General features: G+C 46.0%; 2 protein-coding genes across 3 annotated transcripts in view; one reads left to right on the top strand and one right to left on the bottom strand.

The window, feature by feature from the left end:
- The window catches only part of LOC119181372 (putative peptidoglycan muropeptide transporter SLC46), a 187,603-nt gene that overhangs the window by 37,671 nt on the left and 126,625 nt on the right, over positions 1-23,307 (top strand). The gene's annotated exons all lie outside the window — the stretch shown is intronic.
- The window catches only part of LOC142784540 (uncharacterized), a 32,177-nt gene continuing 19,414 nt past the window's right edge, over positions 10,545-23,307 (bottom strand). Inside the window, exons 4-5 of the mRNA XM_075882977.1 lie at positions 14,930-15,112; positions 10,545-11,097 (exon numbers count right to left, since the gene is read on the bottom strand). Coding sequence (XP_075739092.1) covers positions 10,861-11,097; positions 14,930-15,112 — 420 coding nt within the window. The 3' untranslated portion in view covers positions 10,545-10,860. The remainder of the gene's footprint in view (positions 11,098-14,929; positions 15,113-23,307) is intronic.

The following is a 23,307-nucleotide window of genomic DNA, read 5'->3' as shown; positions in this document are numbered from 1 at the left end:
CTTTTCTCTCACTCTTATATTCGCCAAAACCAAATCTCACATGAACAGTTTTTTTCCGCGCACCATAAAAGAATAGAACTTTTTACCTGTTCACGTTACAATCGGAAAACTTTACAAAATAATTGAAAAACCACTTCTCCTAATGTTTAGTATAAATATCATCAGTGTTAAACATTTCTTACAGCTGTGTCGTGAATCCCATGCTTTGTGTAGTGCTCTGTTATTGTCTTAAGATTTTTTTTTCGTTGCCATTACTTGTGTAAATTGTTTTGCGAAGCAAGCGTCTTGCACTGTATGTTTTTCTTCTTGCATTGTTAGTCTTTTTGTGAATGTCTTGTTATTGTATTTTGTATTTGCCCCTCCTGCATGGGCCAGCATATTGGCCTGCAGTATCGATAAATAAATAAATAAATAAATAAATAAAATTAGGTTAGGCTAAATCTTTACATCCAGTGTTGCGAAACTCTACAAAACGCTGCTGCAACAGAACACAGCCGCTCTCGGTGGGAAAGGGTAACTCTGGTTATTGGTGTGTAGACTAACTACCGATCTCGATGATGTCAGTGTCGGATGTTGATGAACTGAACAACTGACGCTAAGCCGACGTGAATCCTGTGTCAGAGGAGTACATATGCGTTGTTTATAAATTTGAAGGGCCAGCAGCGCAACCATAACTACGTTTCGCCAGCATTAGGGTGTTTTTCCAAAGCAGTTTCAAAAACTAACGTGGCGTTCTGGTCGTTCTGGTACTGTACTTGTTTGCCACGCAGGATGCCTGGTTTTAATTCCTGCTGGGACTTCAATATTTACCTTTTGCATCCATCAGGTCAACTCTGCATGTATCAGTTTTTTTTTGCACTATCGCGTTACATTTCAACTGACTCTTCCCGCCACTTCAGGGTCAACAAACTGTGAATCACCTATCTCGTATACCTGCATACCGCCACACAGGGTATGTGGGTATGTGCCACATATGTGTAGAGTAATAGGTTTGACGACGTACGTACGCGACAGTATTTGCAAGTTAACGATATTATGACCCGTCTAACTTATTAGATACGCTTTCTTACCCCTAAATTCGAATTCTGGTTTACCTTGAGATAAGGAGGTGAAATACCTAGTATATATTGCGGCATATGATAAACGGGGATACGTACTACGTATATCGCCTCCTTACCCATTAGACAAAAGTTAGTATGGAATATGCACACGTGGGCGGTTAGATAGATAGATAGATAGATAGATAGATAGATAGATAGATAGATAGATAGATAGATAGATAGATAGATAGATAGATAGATAGATAGATAGATAGATAGATAGATAGATAGATAGATAGATAGATAGATAGATAGATAGATAGATAGATAGATAGATAGATAGATAGATAGATAGATAGATAGATAGATAGATAGATAGATAGATAGATAGATAGATAAGAAACGCTTCGCATTTAAAAGCAACGGCAAAACGTGTTATTTCGCCATATACTATACCTTCCTTCTCTACTCCTAGGTCGTGTTCTTTATATGGGTGAATTATAGGGACCTGAGAAGAGCATAAAGTTATGAAAACTGGAAGCAAGTGTAAATCACAATACGCTTACATAAAAACGAGAAAGCTTTGTTCACCTAGCTCGATCGAGCGTTGTTTTGCTCAGAATGTTTAAAAATAAACTGAGAATTACAAACGTAGGTCTTAAAACTAAGATACGCGTGCAGTATCAAAAAATAATGAAAAGGAAGAAAAACAAACTACTCCTAGAGATTACAGCAAGAAACCGAAACAAAAACAGAAACTTGTTTTTGTTTCAGTGGCGACATTTTTTAGGATGTATTGGGCTGAAATTTTCGTGTTGGAAAAAATTCTCCGACTCGTTGCGCTGAACCTATAACGGCGCGCTGATGTTGCACCCCGCAACTAACGCATTCGGCCATGAATGACGCCGAGCCGCCTGCGTTAGCAAGTATTTATCAATATACCACGAGCACGTGAAGGACTGCTTTGCAAAAAAAGCGTTAAAGAACAATGTTAGGCCAATAGCTGTGTACAGAATGACTTCAATCGAAAGCTGAATTTCAGGATCACATACGGTGCACTGACCATTATTAAAACCTTCTTGGTTTCACTGCTGTTAACGCTTTTCCCTCGAAAAATCAAACCACTTTTTTGCCGTTTCTATGGACTCCCATAGCACAATCTTTACCAGCTCTGAAAACAAAATTTAAGCTCAACCCAACGTGATCGCTGCAGCCCTCTCATCCGTCCAAGTGCCCAGATACGCTCTGGTGTTTAGAGTTTTCAACATTCACCCTCTACCAATAATTATACGGCAAACATTATCTGGTTTGATTGTAAACGCGCAGGCTTCGAGCTGGGACCTGTGGGGGCGCTGGCTGTTATGTGTCCAGGTTCAGCTCGGACTGGCACGGTGGATGTACGTGTCGTTTGAGCGCTCTCGATTTAATGCGCAGAGAACTGGTTTAGCATATTTTGAGCTTGCCTTTAAAGTTATTAAGGCAGCCGTTAAAACCTTTGTAGCACTTATTACTTTGTGCGGCTTTTTCGGCAGTCAGTCATCATGTATTTACTAATTTGTACGTGTGGGTGTGTCTGTTTCTTTGAGTTTTTTTCTCTTGCCACCCATTGGGGGAGGCGCACGTACATAGAACACGCATATTTTGTAGTAAAGCTTAGACTTTCTCTTTTTCGTAGGGCAGTGATTGTGTTGTGTATGTCGAGTGAGACAAGCCATAAGGACAATTAGTGTCAGAAATACATGGTTAAAAAGACTGTAAAATGTTCAGGATGTGGAGTGGGTCTGAAAATGGACCCAAGTGCAGAAGCGAATGAAGAGGAGGCTGAAGCGCAGTGTAGGCAATGTGAGGTCGAGAAAAAAATGGAGAAAATGATGGTTGCCCAGAGTGAACTGCTGTTGAGAATCACCGAGCTGGATAATGCGATGGCGACAGAGCAAGAGAAAATGAGGGCAATGGGAGAAAGGCTGAAGTCCGCCGATGAAGCACTAGCCAGGGTGAGCAAAGCAGCTGACGGACACAACAGTAGGAAACAGGTAACCATAACGGCGGAGAAGAAAGAGAAAGTAATTTTGGAGAAAACAGGTTCAGCCGGTTCAATTGTCGCAAAACTCAGCTTCATCAAAGTAGTGGTGGCGCTGGGAGGGGACAAAGCAGCCGACATCACAGGTGCAAGTAACCCCCAGGTGCAGGACGCTCCGCTGAACAATCACAGCATATGATAATCGCCGGGGAAATCGATGCGCAGAAGCAATCAAAGAGAGGGTAAGAGGTGACAAGAGGGTTGCAGTAGGGACGTTCCCAGGACGCAAGCTGGAAGCAGTCATGAGGCAAGCGAGCGCAAAACTTGAAAATACAGCTGATATACGAAACCTTGTAATAATTTCAGGCGGTTTAAACGATGTCCCAATTGAAGATACGGTAGGAATAGCGACCACACTGGCGAAAGGGGTCGATGACATGCGCGTCACTTCTCCTCAGGTACAGGTATTGATATACACGATCTCAAAGGTATCGGTGCGTCACGACAACCTGCGAAGAGCAGTTGTCAACGCGAACCAAGAGATATGGCGGATGAGTCGAGAGAAAGGATTTGAGGTTGTTGGAATAAACAGAGAGGTGCATAGGTGAGGTGGTTTTCAACGAGACAGAATTCACTTCGATGGGCGGATAGGTCATGAGGTGGGTAGGCGTCTTTGCTCGACGCGCAGTAGCTTTTTTGGGAGGCGCGCGGGCCCTTCGGGGTGCAGGATAGCTAGTAACGAGGAAAACAACGAGGGAGACTGTTTGGCAGGTGGTATGAATAGATACGATTCCAAAGTGGCACCAGTATCTAATAAAGTTAGAGTCCGGGGCAGAAATAGACGTAGCCACGAGGGCCGAGCCAATTCAGACATGGGGTATATTAACATGCAGGGTGTCAGGAACAGCCTGAAGTGGGCAGAGATAGAAGAACAGCTAGGGGAGGAGAGGCCTATGGTATACGTTTTGTAGAAACACATCTTAGGGACATGGCACAACCTCCTAACAATCCGGACTACGTGTGGGAATATTGTAACAGAACAGAAGGCAGCAGAAAGGGGGAATGGTATTGGGTCATTCATTCATAAAAGTACAGACTGGCAAAGAGTCAAGCCGGAATGCAAGAAACATTTGTGGCTAAAAGGGAAAGTGGCAGGGCAAATGACACTCCTCGGTTTTCGTGAACTTGTGGATGGGAGACAAGGCCAGAGAGAAAACCAGGCAATGATAGAGTGTATATCAAAGGCATTGAGGAATTAGGAGGAGGGTGCGAGATAATTATACCTGGAGATATGAATGCGCACATAGAAGATATAGATGAGTATACCGACCCAACAGGCAAAATGATCATGAATATGTGTAAAAGGCATGATTTGATCATTTGCAACAGTACCGAGAAGTGTTAAGCGCAAATAACATGGGAGGTAGGAAGGCTTCAGTCGACGATGGATTACGCACTGATGTCTCATAGAATGTATGATAGGCTCAGGTGAATGCACATAGATGAATGTAGCTACAGAAGTATTGGTAGTGATTACAAACGTATCAAGCTAAGTTTCGGAAGAGCAGTAAAAGTGGGAAGGAAGGAAGGAAGGTGAGAAACGACAGAAAAATTTTTATTCAGAAAGCCAAACAGAAATAGCCACTAAACAAATTGAGAAAGTAATCACTGATGATAATAAAACAGTGCGGACTAGATGAATCTAGTTAGACTATTTGAACTAGAGCTTGGTAAGGCACATGACAAGTCGGCCCAGAAAAGAAGACACAAACCCAATAGTTGGTGGGATGACGAAGTTAAGAGAGCTACATCAAAACGTCAGAAAGCCTCTAGGGAACACAGACATGCTAAGCGGGGGGGGGGGGGAACCGACAGATGAAATTAAAAGAAAATGGGACATCTTTCTAAGCTGTAGAAGGGAAGCATTGATTCTGATCAATGAAAAGATTAAAATAAAGGAGGCTCAGTGGCTGGCAGATGTACATAAAAAGGATAAAAAAGTAGCTGCAGAATTTCGGAACCACCTAAACTTCCTAACAAATGTGACAAGCCTAGAGCAGAGGTTTATAACTACCGCTCAAGGTGCTAAGCTAGAAGGGGACAAAGCTGTCGAATATATCAGAACAAGGGTGACAGAAAAATTTGAACAAAGAAGTGCCTTATGCACCAGAATAGGCAAGGATGGATCAAGTGGCGCAATAGCACCTTTTTCACAAAGAGAGTGGGAAAGGGTTGAGAAGAGGGTTCTTAGTAGTACATCGACAGGACCAGATGGCATTCCACTTATGCTGATAAAGGCATTTGGTCCGAAGTCTAAGCAGACTATGAAAGAGGCAGTGAGCAAAACACTAATCGATGGTGAAGCCCCCGAAGGATGGGTAATTAGCAGGGTGAACAGGATCTATAAAGGTAAGAGGGACAAAGCGGACATAACATACTACCGTCCTATAACAGTGACATCAGTGGTCTACAGGCTGACGATGCAGATTATAAAGGAAAGACTCCAGGAATAGATAGAGGATGAGGGGGTGCTGGGGGAACTGCAGAATGGGTTTCGAAAACACAGGAGGTTGGAAGATAATCTGTTCTCACTTACGCAGTGCATCGAAATAGCAGAAAAGGAACCTCTGTGGCCTGCATTTTTCGATATTAAGGGAGCGTACGAAAGCGTAGTTCAAGAGGACTTTTGGAGAATACTGGACACACTAGGTGTGAAAGATGGAGTCAGTAATCTGGGAAAAGAAGGTATCCAAGCCCGCAGAATTGAAACCGGGGCTTAGTCAGGAGTGTCCTCTGTGACCCTTGTTATTTATGATGTACCTACAAGGATTAGAGGCCAAATTAGAGAGAAGTGGACTTGGCTTAAACCTGTCTTTCGTCGAACAAGGAAAACGCATTGAACAGGCACTACCAGCGTTGATGTACGAAGACGATATAGTGCTCATGGCCGACAACAAGAAAGATTTGCAGAGATATGGATATCTGCGGTAATGAGGGAGATAGGTTAGATATCAAATTCAGTAAGAAAAAATCAGCAGTCATGATTTTTAATGATAATGAAGGTAGTGAGCTAATAATACAGGTGGTCACGCTAGAGATAACAGATAAATACAAATATCTGGGTGTATGGATAAGCAATGGGGCCTAGTACCTAAGGAAACACGAAATATACGGAACGACTAAAGGTAACAGGAATGCGGCAGTGATGAAAAATAGCGCACTGTGGAATTACAATACGTATGATGTTGTGAGAGGAATATCAAAAGGGGTCATGTTTCCAAGGTCTGACGTTCGGTAATGTCGCCTTGTGCTAGAGATCAGACGTTCAAGGAAGACTGGAAATTAAGCAACTTGGAATTGGTAGGCTTGCCTTAGAAGCCCACGGGAATACACCAAATCGGGGAGTACAGGGTGATATTGAATGGTCGTTTGAGGGCAGGGAAGCTAGCAGCAACAGTTTGAGAAGCGATTGAGAAAAATGGGGGAGGATCGTGGGGCTAGGAAGGTTTTCAGCTACTTGTACATGAAGAATATCAACACAAATGGGGGGAATCGAACCAGAAATTTGACAGGTAATTACTTTGAAAACAGTGGGGGGCCAAACCAAAAAGAACTATTGGTTAAGAAGAAGGTGAAGGAAACGAAGACCGATATGTGGAAAATTGGCATGATAAAGCAGCCCACACTCGATATCTATCGAACATTAAAGCAGGAGATTGCCAAGGAAAGGATCTTTGATAATACTCGGCGTAGTTTCCTACTGTTTGAGGCCAGGACGGGAGTATTGTGAACTAAGACACATCGAGCCAAATGCGAAGAGGTAGACACGGCATGCAGTGCATGTGGAGAGGAAGAGGAAACTGCCGAACACTTGATAATGTTCTGTAAAAGACTTCACCTGATAGTTCAGGATGATGGCGCAGAGTTTTTCAAATCACTGGGGTTTACAGACAGGGAGGGCAAAGTAGACTTTAAGCGCGTAGAATTAACTAAAGGAGGTTATCTGATTGGTGGCTAAAGTGAAAGCACGAGTGAAAATAATCCCTTCCGATCTAAAGGGTACAGTCATACCAATCAATCAATCAATCAATCAATCAATCCATCCATCCATCCATCCATCCATCCATCCATCCATCCATCCATCCATCCATCCATCCATCCATCCATCCATCCGTCCGTCCGTCCGTCCGTCCGTCCGTCCGTCCGTCCGCCCGTCCGTCCGTCCGTCCATCCATCCATCCATCCATCCATCCATCCATCGATCCAGAAAAGCTGGATATAACCAAACTGACAACGCACTACGGCACCGTGGTGATAAATCAACGCAAAAAAACATGAAAACGAGGCCAACGTCTGATGAATTATTCCTTGATCTTCGTCACTTGCTAAATTCAAAGCACTAGCTCATTCAAAGTGCTTGTTTGCTTAGTAAATTCAAGGCAATTGTAAGATATATATCTTCGTATAGAAACATCGAATGTTTATATAGCCTAAAAGGTTGGAATGCGCTACCAAGAGTTTCAACCACTGCACTTCCACGAGGCGTTAAAAACCACCAGAGTCGTTGAAGATGTCTCGATTGTGCACAATTGTTCACTAGATGCTTCAGGGGGAAAAAAGAGCATGCTTTTCTCGCGGTAGCATATGTTGCAGTGGAATCACCATGCCGTCGAGTTTCTAGCTTTAAGGCCTCATTCAACTCTAAATTTCACTGTATTAGATTTGTCCCGAATTCCTTGAAGCTAAAACCACTCTGAAGACGTATTCAACCTTCACGGGTACACTTATTAACGTCTCACAATTGCGGTACGTGCCGTACAATTGAAGCGCCGTGGCCGCTCGATGCCCAGCCGTGAATGAGGGTGCCCTTAGCGGTTCCTACTGTCTCTATATCAAACTTCCGCCGAATCTTAATGACCATTAAAAGCATTGAAGGACTCTGGTGGAGGTCTCTGATAATTTGCACCTCATGGGGTTTTTTAACAGGCACACGGGACTCAAACATTTTCTCCTCATCAAAAATTTGGCCACAGCTGTCGTGCTTTCTACTTTGAGCCATATGTTAGGTAACATCGTGTTAGTTCACGAGGCTGAGTTCATGGCCACATTTCCATGGACGCGATCTGCTATAAGCCCGTGTGCTCTGGTTCAGAAGTAGTAGGCCCGTGTATTTAGATTTGGGTGCACGTTAAAGAACCCCAGGTGGTCAAAATTTCCAGAGCCCTCCACTACGGCGTCTCTCATAATCAATAGTGGTTTTGGGATGTTAAACCCCACAAATCAATCAATCAATCTGGTTCAGAAGTACGTTATTTCTATTATTTTGAATTATCGAACCCTCCACTACGTCATCTCTCACATTCATATTGCATTTTTGGACGAAAAACCACCAACACCTATTATAAGAAGTGTAACCGCTTTCTGTGCAGCTAGGGAAAGCTAAGTACTAAAAAAACTAGAAACGGGCTAGTTGGGCTTGTTGGTGGTTCAACAGCGCAAATAAACAGACAGAGACGTAAGAAGAGGAGACAAGGCGCTAGTTGAAAAAATCTCGAAAACACTGGGACAAGTTAACTTACGGTTGAAGGTAACTAAACTAGAACTCAACATTGCTATATGCTACCGTTCGACTGTTAAGTCGCCCCGCCGCGGCGGCTGCATTTTCGTTGGAGGCAGAATGGTCATAGGGCCGTGTGCTTAGATTAGAGTGCACGTTAAAGAACCCCAGGTGGTCGAAATTTCCGGAGCTCTCCACTACGGCGTCTCTCATAATCATATGGTGGTTTGGGGATGTTAAACTCCACATATCAAATCGACAGTTAAGTCAGTAAATGTATGCCAACCCCTTCAAGATCTGCTATTGGCCTACACTTTCGATATCGTGAAAAATTGGCTCAGCTTTTGTCGAGTCGTGCAAGGCTGAGCAGAGCAAAGCTAGTCGCCACTGGCTTCTCCAGGCTTGACTATAGGCACACGTTCACTCGTACACCCATGTACATAATGTTCTCGCGATCACATTGCGATTCAGGGTTAATTTCTAGGTATCGATCGAGTTCTATTGAGAATCGCTTCGCAATTGCAACGCCAAGTACCCCAATTTTCTAAATAAGAAATTGACCTAATTTGCATATTTGAGGTTTGGTCTCACATAGGTTGAGTTTTCTGTTAACTCAAGCTTATAGAGCTAATTACCCGAGTTAGCACTAGTCAGGCTCAGTCTTGATTAATATTAGGCTAAGCTACGCATATTTTACCTTGCGTGGCATAACCAGGCATACGAAAATCTAAGCTTGGCCTCAATAGGTCTTATTACAGTGTGATTTTATTAGCTTAGGTATGCGTAGGTAATTAGGTTTTACAATGCTGAAAATGGCTTTGTAGGTTTGCTATACGGTAACATAGGTTTATCTACGCACAGCTGTTCTTAAATTCGCTTGATGCCACTGCCACACCAGCACGATCGTGGTTTCTTCTCTACGTCGCGAACCACAGAAACTGCGGGCATACTACCGATGCTGTAAAAAACAAAAAAAAAAACATTGTTTAGCTTCCCTTTCAAAAATTTCGGTGCAGTCGGGCAGCGTTCTTCTTTTTTTGTAGAACAAATTCGTTATTGATTAGCCTCTATAACCTTATTACTTCCCGGTCATATATCTGGAACCTTTGAGGATGAACGGCGGCAAACCAAGCCAATTCATTAACATTCTTATTTTATTTTTTTTCTTGCCACGACGCATTTCTTCGCATGAGATTCGAAAAGATAAAGGTCATGCGGCACGCGGTGGAAGACAGGTGAACTAAACGATGATGCCCGTGAAAGCTCGATCTGCGTTTCCAACCTGAACCTGAATTGCAGGTTTATCTCACGCCCTCGCACACACCTTAGCGAACTTATGACAATCTGGCGTTCACGCTATTGCCCCGCCGCGGTGGTCTAGTGGCTGAGGTACTCGGGCCCTGACCCGCAGGTCATGGGACCAAATCCCGGCTGCGGAGGTAGCATTTCCAATGGAGGCGGAAATGTTGGCCCGTGTGCTCAGATTTGGGTGCACGTTGAAAAACCCCAGGTGGTCGAAATTTCCAGAGCCCATCACTACGGCTTCTCCCATAATCATACGGTGTTTTTGGCAAGTTAAACCCCACGCACATACCAATCAATGCGTTCATGCTTTCGTTGTCTCCTTCGGTTCACTATGAATTGGTCTGCTTTCAAATCCGTGTGCATTGTTCTATGCTGTACTGTGCATGACTGCATAGGATCTGCAAAAGGCTAATTATCTAATTTTGGGAACTACTATAGCCAGTCTGGTACGTACTTCTTCATAACTGAAGCTAACAAACGTGGAATGAATGTCTGAATATTTCATGATTTACAAGCGCTTCAGTATGCCCCCCCCCCTCCCCCATATGAGGCAGCCTCATGAACTGACGTCAACGCTCATTTTCCCGCTTGAATCCACCACAGTCACTGAAGCAGGATGGGGTACTTGTAAATTGGAATTTGTTTATTGCGCAACTACACTGAAAGATGATAAACAGATATATTTCTTTACCTCTCTTCTAATATTGCACAGCAACAAATTTAAATCGTGTTAAATCAATATCGATTCACTCTCTAGGGAACAGATCGCTTGTGACGAATCTTCGGTTACCCTCTGATAGGCAAACTCACGTTTGTTTGTTTTTTTACAAACGCTAATTTTCTTCAAAGTGCCGATCACAACCAATTGTATAGTGGAGTTTTTGTAACAATGAGTAAACATTGGAGTTCTATTGGGGCGCTGTATAATTTCGTCGCCACTAGGGAGTCGTCCCGCACAGAAGCGATGCGGTCAGCGTCAGGACGAGAAGGGTGCGCGCCAAAGAGCCGGGCGTTGCGGCCGATTGCGTCGACGCGGCAGCATTCCACAGGCCCGTGCACTCGATGCCGAACCGCTGGAAGGACTCGCGAACGGCGCCTATCACGTACTGGCGCGCGTTCTTCTGCTTGCTGCAGTGAGTCGCTTTCAGCGCGGACACGGCGCAGTCCTTGAACACCTGCACCACGGACAAGATGCATCTGGCTTGCACAGGTGGAAAGGCAGATCTATTTTGAAGACGGGGCACGTAAACACTGACACAACAGAAAAGACGCCACAAACGCCTGCTGTCTTGTGTGCGTGTTCGCACGCCTTCTCCCTCTGAATGCTTGCAAACCCACGCAGCTCTGTTATTTCGTGTTCACTGTAACTGCATAACACACACACACAAATCAATACTAAAGAGTCATGAAAGCGGTTGTAGCGTCCCACTACTCCAGGCCGTCCGGAAGGCCCCGCGTGGCGGTGAGGCCTCGCCTTCATGTAGCGACGTGGCAGCGATCAGCAGTCCTCCATCACTGAAAACTGGGGGATGACTTTTTCAGCACACCAATATTGTGTACCACCTACCTACCTACTTCCGTCATTGAATACGGCTTAACCTAGTTTGTGGAGAGGTTTCGCTCGACAAAGACGTCACCAGCATGAAGTTGGTATAGGGACTTTATCGGAAAGCTGGGCCGTAAGAGCGCCGACCAGAAGAACCACCCTTCTTACCCTCCCATCATCATTGTTGCATTTGCATTTATATACTCTAAAACTACCTTTATTTGATATTAGTAGTACTAATTGTATGAATCCAACGTGGACATTTTGATTTATAAACGCGTGGACATTGTAGGATGCGAATTCATAAAGTCTTCAGGAAATATTCAGGGCAAGTTATCGTACGCGCGGGTGACGACATTCACCTCGCGTATACATGCTACGAAGACCGCCACTGCGCCTCCAGCCGCAGTCGCGGACTTCTCTCGCTAGTAAATGTGAAGTGAAGGTTCTGCCAACGCCTCCTAGAAAAAACTATGCCTGGAACGTCGCTCTCTTTTCAATCGGAAGCCTCCTGCCAGCACGCTATCTCGGACGTCATGCGTTCTGCCTTGTGTTGCAACCAGCCGCAGCGTGTGACCGCTCGCCGCCGTACCACTCAGTCACGTTACATTAGCGTGCCGTTCTGTCACGTGACATCACGGCTACTCGGAGGCTACTGAGAAAGCATTGCTTTGTTCACAGAGGGCGGCCGTCAGAGACGCTCGCCTCTTACCGAAGGAAGAGTGTAAAATCAGCAGGTATGGCAGCGCGTTCTCGGCTCACGTTCCAGGCATAATTTTTAAAGACCATAGTCTTTCTTGGGAACCTTCGACGGAAAAATTTTGGTCTGTCTGTTTGTCCGTACATTTGTCTGTTTGTCCGCCCTAATGATACCTCAAACGGCACCAAGCGGCCAACCCCGTCTGCAGTGCCCACCAATATTGCTCAAGCTTTAGCGTGACTCATTTTAGCGTGACTCATTTATTCAGCGTGCCAAACATGCCCGGCAGCTGGCACGCTTTCGCATTTTATCGCGGCGAAATCAAGATGCTCGCCAGTACAACACCCACCACAGAGCAGTAATACACGAACCCGGTGACCTAGTCTGGGTTCGGACTCCTATACGTCAACGTAGACGCTCAGAAAATTTTTTATGTCAGTACTTCAGACCCTACCGAGTTCATCGCATTGGCGAAGTGAACTACAAAGGTGTCCCAGCATACACGTCCCACCGTTCTCGTAGACCACGCTTCTCGGATGTGCTTCGTGTCTCCAAGATGAAGCCTTACTGTTCGCCTTGACTGCAAGTCAAGAACTTTGTGATGTGGCGATAGCCTTCAAGACAATTGTACATTTCTTTCTTGCTTCTTTATTTTTTCTTTTTGTTTTCAATAGGCACAGACATTTTTGACTACCTTTCGTTGTTTTTCGGAGCCGCAGAATTCATGCGATGCTTCTTCCTTTTTTTCCTTTGGGGAGAGGGTAATGCCACGCTGTGTTGGTGGCAGAAGACGAGAGCGAAGAAGTGAATGGCTGCTGTAGCTGAGTAAACAGTCGTCCATTTCGAATTCCTGTTTATCGTTTCCTTTCGTGGCAATATACAACAAAGATGATGCTTTGTGCAGAGCCACTCAACCATGAAACGGGTTCTAGCACCACTGGGTGCTCTTGGCATTCAACCAGCTTTTTACACGAACTCGGTATTTCTGGCGTCAAAAAACGTGAACGCCACAGTGACGACTTTTAATATCGCAAACTCTGCTTTTTGTGCTGAGCTGTGAGTTTGCTCGCTGCAAAAGCAAGCAAAGTGACAGGTATGTGGTGTTGCGCAGGTCGGCACAAAAAGTAGAGTTTACGACAATAAACATGTAAAAAAATACTGCGCATGTAACAAATGTGGTGTTTATAGCATTCCGCTTAGTTACAATTAGCAGTACAATGAATAGTTTTGTCGAAGCAATATTGTTCGTTTAGACGAGAATGCAAATGTTTTTCCGTCTGGCATTGGTTTCTATACAATGTAAGCGGTGCGGTTGTACACCCATGTTTGAAAATGTATCCATCCTTGCTAACGCGAACGAGAATTCTTCGAGGCATACCATATTTGAAAAATTGGTACGAAAAATTGGGCAAGTGTGACTCCTGTGTTGTTAGCCCGGGAATTGTGCCTTTTTCTAGAATAGAGGTGACTTCCGTGGATAGGCGCAGTAACCTAGTATGGTGCTAATGCGCATGCTCTGTATGGACGTAAGACGGTAGGAGTTTTTACGAAATGACGTCCGTTGTTAGTATCGACCACTGCGTTTTCCGCCTATCAGTTTAATCTATCTAGCGGCTTACGTTTGGGTGCTTTCGTGGTCACCTTCTTAACTTGGCGTGAAACAAAATTAGCATGGGAGGGTAAGATTGTTAGACGAATATGACGCGCTGGTCAAGCCATGAGTAATGTCACAATCTCATCGCGTACGTCTCGTCAAACACTTCACGTGGCACATACCCACGGGTGGATATGTGCCGCTTGTATGCGGGAATGCGCCACAGGTGACTGACTCTTAGTATCTATCCACGAACGACGAGAACACAGATGGGCGATTTTACCGTGCGAGCGTTAAGAAATACCCGACATTGGTAGCGTCGACCCGACGAATGCAAATAATGAATGCCAGGGTCGCAAGTGGAATCGAACCCAAGCATTCTGCGTGGCAATGAAGCATTTTACCACAGAGCTACGCCAGGTCTTGGAACTACTTTCTAAATAGACGCTTATCTTCGTGAAACGTCAATAGTTGTTGCAGTGCTGCCTACCGGATTTTATAACATCCCATATTTACTCCTTTGGTACAGTCATCACGTCGGGTTAACATCAATTGTCGTTAGTTCCCATGCGCTGAAGTTGATTTATGTAGCAGTGTAGAGGGCCAGTATTCTCGCGAGCATCAGCGTTTCATATCGGCTTCTGGTGTTGCTATTACGCATGTTTCATTTCGCATCGTTGCGCAAGTGCGAGGAACTGGTTATAAATGCATCTGCGACTCTTCAACATATATATGTGCGTGCAACATTTGTACATATACTTAGCGTCATTTTATGACGTGTCGCTTAATAAAAACCATTCAACACGGTCACCGTCCCTCCGCATGCTTCCCATAACGTTGATTCTCAGCTAAATGAGATCTGCTGATTTTTTTTTTCTATTCAACGTTTCGCTTAGTTTCTTCGAGTTCAAGTATGTACCAACTTGCCTAGCAAAAAGCGAAATTCTTGAACTTGTACAGGCATCTTGAAACCGTTGTCATTGTTCACTGCGCGCGTAGCGCTTTGTTCCGAGAAAGGAAAATATTTCAAATAAATGCTGAAGTAATACAACATTTCAAATCAATTCGTAAGCGGATACGTTGGTTAGCCTGATCACACTACATTTGTATGTTTTGTCCGTATATGTAAACGCTGCGATAAAAAGCGTTAAAACCTAATGTACAAACCTTGAGCTCCTCACAAATGTCGGCCTTTGCGTGCGCGTCTCGGGTCCGTATGATGCTGTATCCTTCGCGCTGGCACTCAAGTGTCTTTTGTCGCAGCTGCTCGAAGCGGCAGAACCCAGTACTCACGCCACTGTCGTCATCGTCGTAGCCACCTCCACTGCTCATGCCTTCTCGTGGGGCGTCCTGCGCAGTGACGTGTTCATGTTATCTCGTCATAGGCGTTACTCACATACAATAGTTCTTTTAGAAGCAAAGCTCCTGATGGTGAAACCTGACCGGTGTTCGAGCGGCGTTGATCACGAATCATCCTGTCTACCCAGTAACGTCTCCCTTCTCATATAATAATCACTCAATGCTGTAATAAATGAGTTATTCAATCAATCACTCTATTTGGAATTTCTTACAGCAAGATAATGATCTCAAGGACAAGAACAAAAAAGCTGCTGTTTAGCAGCGTGACAAATTTTCTTGCCGAAAACACACCTACGATGCGTCCAAACATCTCCAATTCGACATTTCTCCTAAATATTTTGGGTTATTATATCTATCAGAGTAGTTAACAAAAATAAGCAAACATGGAGGTGATTATATGAATATGACACATATAAATAACATAGCATGGTGGAGCAAACAAATCAGAGTAGTTAACAAAAATAAGCAAACATGGAGGTGAATATATGAATATGACACATATAAATAACATGGCATGGTGGAGCAAACAAAAGAAAGAAACAGTGCACGACAGAAGCGCGAATAATGAAAATTCACAGAAAAATGCACATCCTAACTGCATAAATATCACACAATTGGCATGTACAATGTTTGTGTACAAAAGAAAAACTATTATGCATAATATATATAAACATCCTAACTACGCTAATATCAATATGGAGCATCTGTGCATTTGAGAAAATGACTGAAAAAGTTATCTCGTATTTCGTGTACATTGTTTCCTACAAATGACGGAAGCCGATGCGCACTTCTGTGTGAATGAACGTGCTTTCAGCAGCACGTTCATTCCTTTGTCTTGCCTGTTCGCTCTCAATCTACTTACGCAATTCTATGCCAGATAAGCCTAGCTGTAACCCTATAGCGGCTAATGTCTCAGTATCCGTAACAGAGTAAATTTCTGTAAGGGTGCACTCGAGGGACAATACTTTCCTTCGATGCTTTTAACAGCGGAATCCCGGCAGGCTCGCCAGATTGTGACGTAGTGTCAGGTTTGCGCGCAGGACCGCTAGGCTAGAAGCAATCGAGCCACGAGTGCGCACACACACACACGCACACACACACACACACACACACACACACACACACACACACACACGCACGCACGCACGCACACACACACACACACACACACACTTACTGGGAAAACGCAACTAATAATGGAGAATCTGTAAACATAGTCTGTCACATGCAGTTCTATAGGAGATCTCTCACTAAATTAGAAGTCTCTCGCCGTTTTTGCTTGGGCTTGGACGCCGATCGCTCGGGGTGATGTGCCGTCTGTCTCGTTGACGTCTTCAGCTTGAGTTGTCCCACGCCATCTCACGGCCTTCTGCCGCAGTAGCAGCAGGTGGGTAGTGGTCACTCGGAAGCTCCGCACTAGAGCAACAGCTCGCAGACGCCGCGTTCTTTCCAGTATCACACCTGGGTCGTGCCAGCCAGCCGGAACGGGAGCAGGACCAGCGGCCCACAGCAAATGCGAACTCGTAACCACTCAGTACGGCAGCCGGAACAGCGGAACCTCGCATGATCTCTGGGCCAGTCACCCAGCCGGAGTGCAGGCCTCGTTCAATGGTTGTTAAGCGGTCAGGAACGGCAGCCGCAACAGCAGCGGATCACCTGGTCCCCAGGCCAGTCACTCAGCCGAAGTCCAGGACAGTACAGCGCCTAGAGGACGTCTCCTAGTTTCCCGGACCAGACATCCAGCTAAGAACCGTCTGTCCTTGCGCGCTTTGCTGCCTCGAACGCTTTCACGCGCTTCCCGATCCCGTGAGCTTTTCTTTGTCGTCTTCACTCTTCTGCCCATATAATCACACTCTCCCTTATCTGTTATTGAGATAGTTTTAGTTATAGTCAGCTTGCACTAGGACAAAAACTATGCTTTTTGTATATGAAATGCTTTTGGCACTCTGAAGCGAAGTAAAAATTATAGAATTCTTCAAGTTGGCAAATCCTGATGGCGGAAAACAGTTTCCAGTATGGGCGTCATACTGAACAATTGCTATGTCACCAAATGTTTTTTTAGAAGCAGAGTCAACCTATGTAACTTGACTCTTGTGATGTCTTCCATACTAACTAGCAATATGCCAAATGAGAGTAAATTATGTGTTATAAACCATGCGTTTAACGCTGCGCGGTAAAGTATAGCGCAGTCTACAGGGCACCCCGCAGGCTCTCGCTGAACGCGTGGCATCAAGATCAACATGGTCATTTGAAGTAAGGTGATTAATAAAAGTAACTCGCAAGGTTTTGACGTTTTATGCAAGTTGTATGCAATCGATTCCAAGCTCCATTTTGAAATATTTAAGATCATGTCATTGTGGCGCGGTGAAAAGGACCGCCTTAGTTTTTGCTGTATTCAGCTTTAATGAATAAACGAAGCTCCATTCGGGCAAGCATTTCAGTGCACTGTTAGGGATGACGGAGAAAGTATTTATGTCCCTTGATCTCAAGAAAATACTGGTGTCATCCGCGTAAACTCTAAAGTTAGCCTCATTAGAAATGTTTGTTATAATATTGATAAAGATGTAGACTTTTATATAGATGCTAACCTTTATTGTAAATTCTTTCATTCCTTGCCTTTAGATAACCCATACATCAGAAGAGCCCTTCTCATTTCCCGCCACCTTCACTGTTACTTCGTTTATCCAATGAAAGCCAATATTGTCATTTTTCACCAATCGTTTTTCCTACGCACAGCCCTAGACGGAAACAGCTGCCCACGGAAGTCACCACCATCACTGACACCCAAGCATTCAAGCGGCTCATTGAAACCATCCCATCAATACTATTCTTATAATATAGCTTTTCTATCACCCACTCTATCATTAAATATCGAACTGCGACCTTGGAGGTAATAAATTGAATGAAAAAGACTGAATGAATGATTAGTATGGGCCACAGCACGATACCTTGCGGTACTCCTTGAGTTATCTATTTTAATGTAGATTGTTTGGATAAGTAGGCAGCGCATTGCTTTCTGTGCTTCAGATAAGAATTCAATCACTCAAGAGGTGTGCCACGAAATCTCTAAAGCTTTTGTTTTGAAAATAAAGTGCGCTGATTCAGGTGATCGAACGCCTTAGAATAGGCAACAAAGATATCCAACATAAACTGTTTATTTTCAAGCCTGTTCAAGAATAACTCCTTTTGTGTTAGTAGGGCAAGCTCTGTTGACATTTCTTCGCGCTAACCGTACTGTTGCGCTATTATGATCCAGTGTTGACCGCAGAAACCCGTAATTTCCTTGTAAATTACTTTCTCTAACCAGTTTGTTATAACAGACAGAACAGACACTGGCGAATATTTTGAAAACATTTCTTTCACCAAATTTTAAAAAGACGCTAACTTTCGGGCACTGCATTTCCCGAGGAAAGGTTTCCGCATATATTTAAAGGTTTAATACGCTTCATACGAAACTTTGCCACGATCATATCACCGCCGACGAAGCTCCTTGGAAGTAACGGGCCCCTCAATTTGTAGTCATCCGAGTGTGACGACGCGTTCGCGAAGCTCCGCCATTTGTTGACGTCGCCTCCCATTCTACGCCAATACGTCCCTACAGCCCCAACGGAGGTGCACACGGACACCAGCGGTGTAGGCCTCGGCGCTGTCCTGGCCCAGCGCAAACCCGGATTCCCTTAATATGTCGTAGCATATGCAAGCCGTGCGCTCACGAGAGCCGAGACAAACTACACCGTCACGGAGAAAGAGCGCCTGGCGATCGTCTGGGCCCTTACAAAGTTTTTACCTTATTTGTATGGTCGCGCATTCGATGTCGTCACTGACCATCACGCACTATGCTGGCTTTCACCATTGAAGGATCCCTCACGCCGTCTCGCGCGTTGGGCTCTTCGCTTACAAGACTACGACATCCGCGTGCTGTACCGCAACGGACGCCAGCATGCTGACGCCGACGCCCTCTCGCGCTCCCCTCTGCCTGAAGGTGATGTGCTCTGCTCAGTATCCACGGCTGCTGTTTCTGCCATTGATGTTGACATCATCGCTACCGAACAGCGAAAGGATAATTGGATCGGCACGCTCATCGACATGCTCTCTGATCCATCCGCAACGCCATCCACGCGTGCATTGCGTCGTCAAGCTCGCCATTTCGCCATCCGTGACGGCCTTCTACACCGACGCAATTACGACGCCGATGGCCGGCAGTGGTTACTCGTGATACCCCGCAGTCTTCGGTCAGAGATATGTGAATCCTTCCATTCTGATCCGCAATGCGCGCACTCTGGGGTATTCAAAACCTACCATCGCATTCGACAACGCTACTTCTGGCGCGGGATGTACCGCTACGTGCAGCAGTTGGTTCGCTCCTGCCTCGCTTGCCAACGCCGCAAACTGTCAGCACACATGTCGCCAGCCAGTCTGCAACCATTACCTTGCCCTGATCGTCCGTTTGGGCGCATAGGTATCGATTTGTATGGACCACTTCCTCTGACGTCGGCTGGTAACCGCTGGGCCATCGTCGCCGTAGATCATTTAACGCGATACTCCGAAACCGCCGATCTCCCTGCGGCTACTGCGCGTGATGTTGCGTCCTTCCAACTGCATCGATTCATACTGCGCCATGGTCCACCCTAGGAGCTTCTCAGCGATCGAGGCCGTGTCTTCTTCTCAGAAGTCGTTGAAGCCATTCTCACTGAGTGCCATTCTGTCCAACGCAAAACTACTGCTTACCACCCGCAGACGAATGGCCTCACCGAACGCTTTAACCGCACCCTCGGTGACATGCTTTCGATGTACGTCGCCGTCAACCACACGAATTGGAATAATACACTGCCCTTTGTCACCTACGCCCACAACACCGCCCCTCAGAGCACGACCGGTTTTTCACCTTTCTACTTGCTGTACGGAAGGCATCCGTCACACACAATGGGCACGATACTCCCATACATGCCGGATCTGAGTGTGCACCTATTTCTGAGACAGCCAGGCTTGCTGATGAGTGTCGCGAGCTTGCCAAGACTTTTATGACACATGAGCAAGAGCGGCAGAAGAGTATTCGTAATAGTTCCGCCACTTCTGAGCCCACGTTCCTTTCTGGTGCGCTTGTAAGGCTCTCGATCCCGACCTCTGTAGCTGGCCTCCTTTCCAAACTACTTCTCAAATACGAAGGCCCCTACCGTGTCGTCGAGCGCACCTCTCCCTTCAACTATCTGATCGAACCCGTTGAACAATCTTCGGACATGCGCCGCCGTGGGCGCGGCATCGTCTACGTGGAGTGCCTGAAGGCTTATTATGACCCGGTCATAGTAACAAGCTGTTAGGTCGCCAGGCGGCTGCCTCTTCGACCCCGGGGTAATTGTAGCGAAGCCTCCGAACTCTGAAATGGGTCGAATTTTTGAGTGCCTTCTAGTGGGGCTGCCCAAAAAGGACGCTGCTCGCGCTGAAAGTCCGTGCTTGTCCGTGACTGTCGCCATTGTGTATGCTCGCTGGTTGCCCGCTAATAAACGCCTTAAACATTTATCAACTCTATGGCTTGCTCCACTCCATTGCGTGCATCGGTATGAGCGGAGACCGCAAGCGGCAGTGCGCTGGTCTGTACAATAAGAGCGCTTACTCCTCCTAGATGGCTTCGCGGTAGAGCGCTAGCTTCACTATGTCGCCTGCTCGGAGTAGAGACCTTAAACGGGATTGTGCTTGTCTGTATAATGAAAGCGCTTAATATTCTTTGATGGCTCTGTGGTAGAGCACTCTTTTCACTTAGTTGTGTGCTCTGATACGAGTGAAGACCGCTAGTGACGCTGCGGTGGTCTGTATAATAAGCGCTTGCTCCTACCTAATGGCTGTGCAGTAGAGAATTCGCCAGTGTGCTTCATATGCGCGCGCCTCCGCTTACAAGGTGGACACATGTTTTAAAAAAGTCCGCGCCACATAATGGCCATATTGGTTAAAAACTTTCGGACGGCGCGCAGATGCTAGTGCGGAAACGGTGCTATAAATACTGCCACATTCTCTCCTCAAGTTTTCGTTATCGCCCCATTTCACTGTAGGCAATTCTCTGCGCAAACCGCGGTGGCAGTGTTTTGGGAGCTTCAGGACTGCAATAGTTCACTTCGTTTGGATTATGCCTACTTCGTGCAAGTACATTTCAGATTATTCTGGTGCCTACATGCCCGCTAGCGATAACGCTAGAATATTGGACGGCACGTGTAAAAATGATGACGCGCTTCACTGCGTGCCAGTATATCGCCAGCCGACGCTCTGTTCGCGGCTATTAGTGCACGTTGTTGCTATAATCTGACCATCTTCTTGGCCACAAGTTTAACCGAATAAACAATTTCATTTGAACATCGAGCGTGCTCCCTACGTCTACGTCACGACGCCGTGACATATGGTGGAGGTGCTGGTTCTTCTATGTGCACCCAGCCCAGGTGGCATGAAAAAACACCGAAACCAACCTCGAACAGCGAACAAGCCCCTGGCAGAGGGGACTGCTAACAGAGTACGGGCTTCCTTCTGAAACAATCAGGCAGCCTCGGATCCCTAAATCGACAGCTGCAACAATGACTGTCCCGTACAGCCTGCCTGAATCATTACCCCGCAGTCCAAGGAGCCGCCAACATTTCGCGGATCGTCAGTCGAGGACCCGGGAGGCTGGGTTGAGACAAACGATCGTGTCGCCACCTTGAACAGCTTGTACACCGAAGAAAAACAATGTCGCGTCTATTATAACCTGCAAGACGCCGCGAAGACCAGGTTGAACAACCGTGAGTCCACGCTACGAAGCTGGGATATATTTCGGAGAAAGTTCCCAAGCACGTTCACGAGTGTCGTCCACAACAAACATGCCGCGGCTATCTTGGAGACGCGTGCACGCTAAAGAATCCCAGGGTGCTTAAACTTCTGCAGTCCTCCACTACGGCGTCTCTCATATTTATATGGTGCTTTTGGGACATTAAACCTAAGATATAAATTCATCTCCGATTTATGATGCGAGGTGTCAAGGAAGAGTTGTTTGCGGGGCTTGTGCGCAATCCACCCAAGACGGTATAATTACTCACCGAGGCCACGACTATCGAGAATACACTTCAGTACCGCACAAAGCAGTAAAACCGCCGCTCTTCAGCCATACTACTTCAAGGTTCACGCCCTCAGCACCCACGACCTGCCCGAGACAATCCCAGTGATCGTACGGGCGGAGCTGCGCTAACTATTACCTTCGCCGCAGCCTTAAATCACTTCGATCGCCGACATTGTCCGCGAAGAAGTTTGGCAATAACTTGGTATCCCTGAAACACCACAGCCTAAAACGGAAGCTGTGAGCTACGCCGCTGCGGTGCGTGTCCACGCTCCTCCGCGCCCGCCTCAGGATACTGGCTAGCCGCACTTCTACCGCCAGACACCGCCTCCACCACCACCAAACTCATACCGTCCATCTGCCGGCCAGTCGGGCGCGCCCATGGCCATGGCCCACTGTGATACCACTGAATTGAAGCCGGCCACACGTACCGCAGCTGCCAGCACCGCCAGGTGGGACTACGTGGTTTCGCCATCGACGCGCTGCGCCCACAACGTGTTGAAAGACCACGTGACATCACTGACTCACCACCCACAGACGAACAGCCTCACCGAGTGGCTATACAGACAATCGCCGACATGCTGGTCACGTGCATTGATGTCGAACACAAGAGGTGGGACGCCATCCTTCCGTACGTGACCTTCGCATACAACATGGCAGTGAAGAAGACGACACATGTCGCCATACAAGTTGGTCTACGGAAGGAACCCGTCCACGACGCTCTACGCCATGCTGCCCAACTTCGCTGACGAAAAAAATTGGCAGATACCACGTACAGTGGGAATCGATGATATGCGAAGCACGCATAAGGAAGGTGGATGTGTCACTTTAAAATCAGCACAATTTCACGAGGCGGAGGTAAATTATGTCATACATGACTGAAATTATGCCGTACATGCTATGATTATCACATTTGGATGAGTCATTTACCTTTGTCATCTATTCACGTCACCTCATAACAAAATTAGTATATATGGAGCTAGCGAAACGGCCGTGAGCGTGCTATGAGTGTAGCATGTAGTGACGTTTTAAGTGACACGCGTGCCATTATTATCATGTTTGGACCAGTCACATACCTGCATCATTCATTGACGTCCCGTTAATACCAAATATA

This window comes from Rhipicephalus microplus, unplaced genomic scaffold, assembly GCF_043290135.1.
Source record: "Rhipicephalus microplus isolate Deutch F79 unplaced genomic scaffold, USDA_Rmic scaffold_14, whole genome shotgun sequence".
Lineage (NCBI taxonomy): Eukaryota > Metazoa > Arthropoda > Arachnida > Ixodida > Ixodidae > Rhipicephalus > Rhipicephalus microplus.
This window is presented reverse-complemented; position numbering and strand designations above follow the sequence as displayed.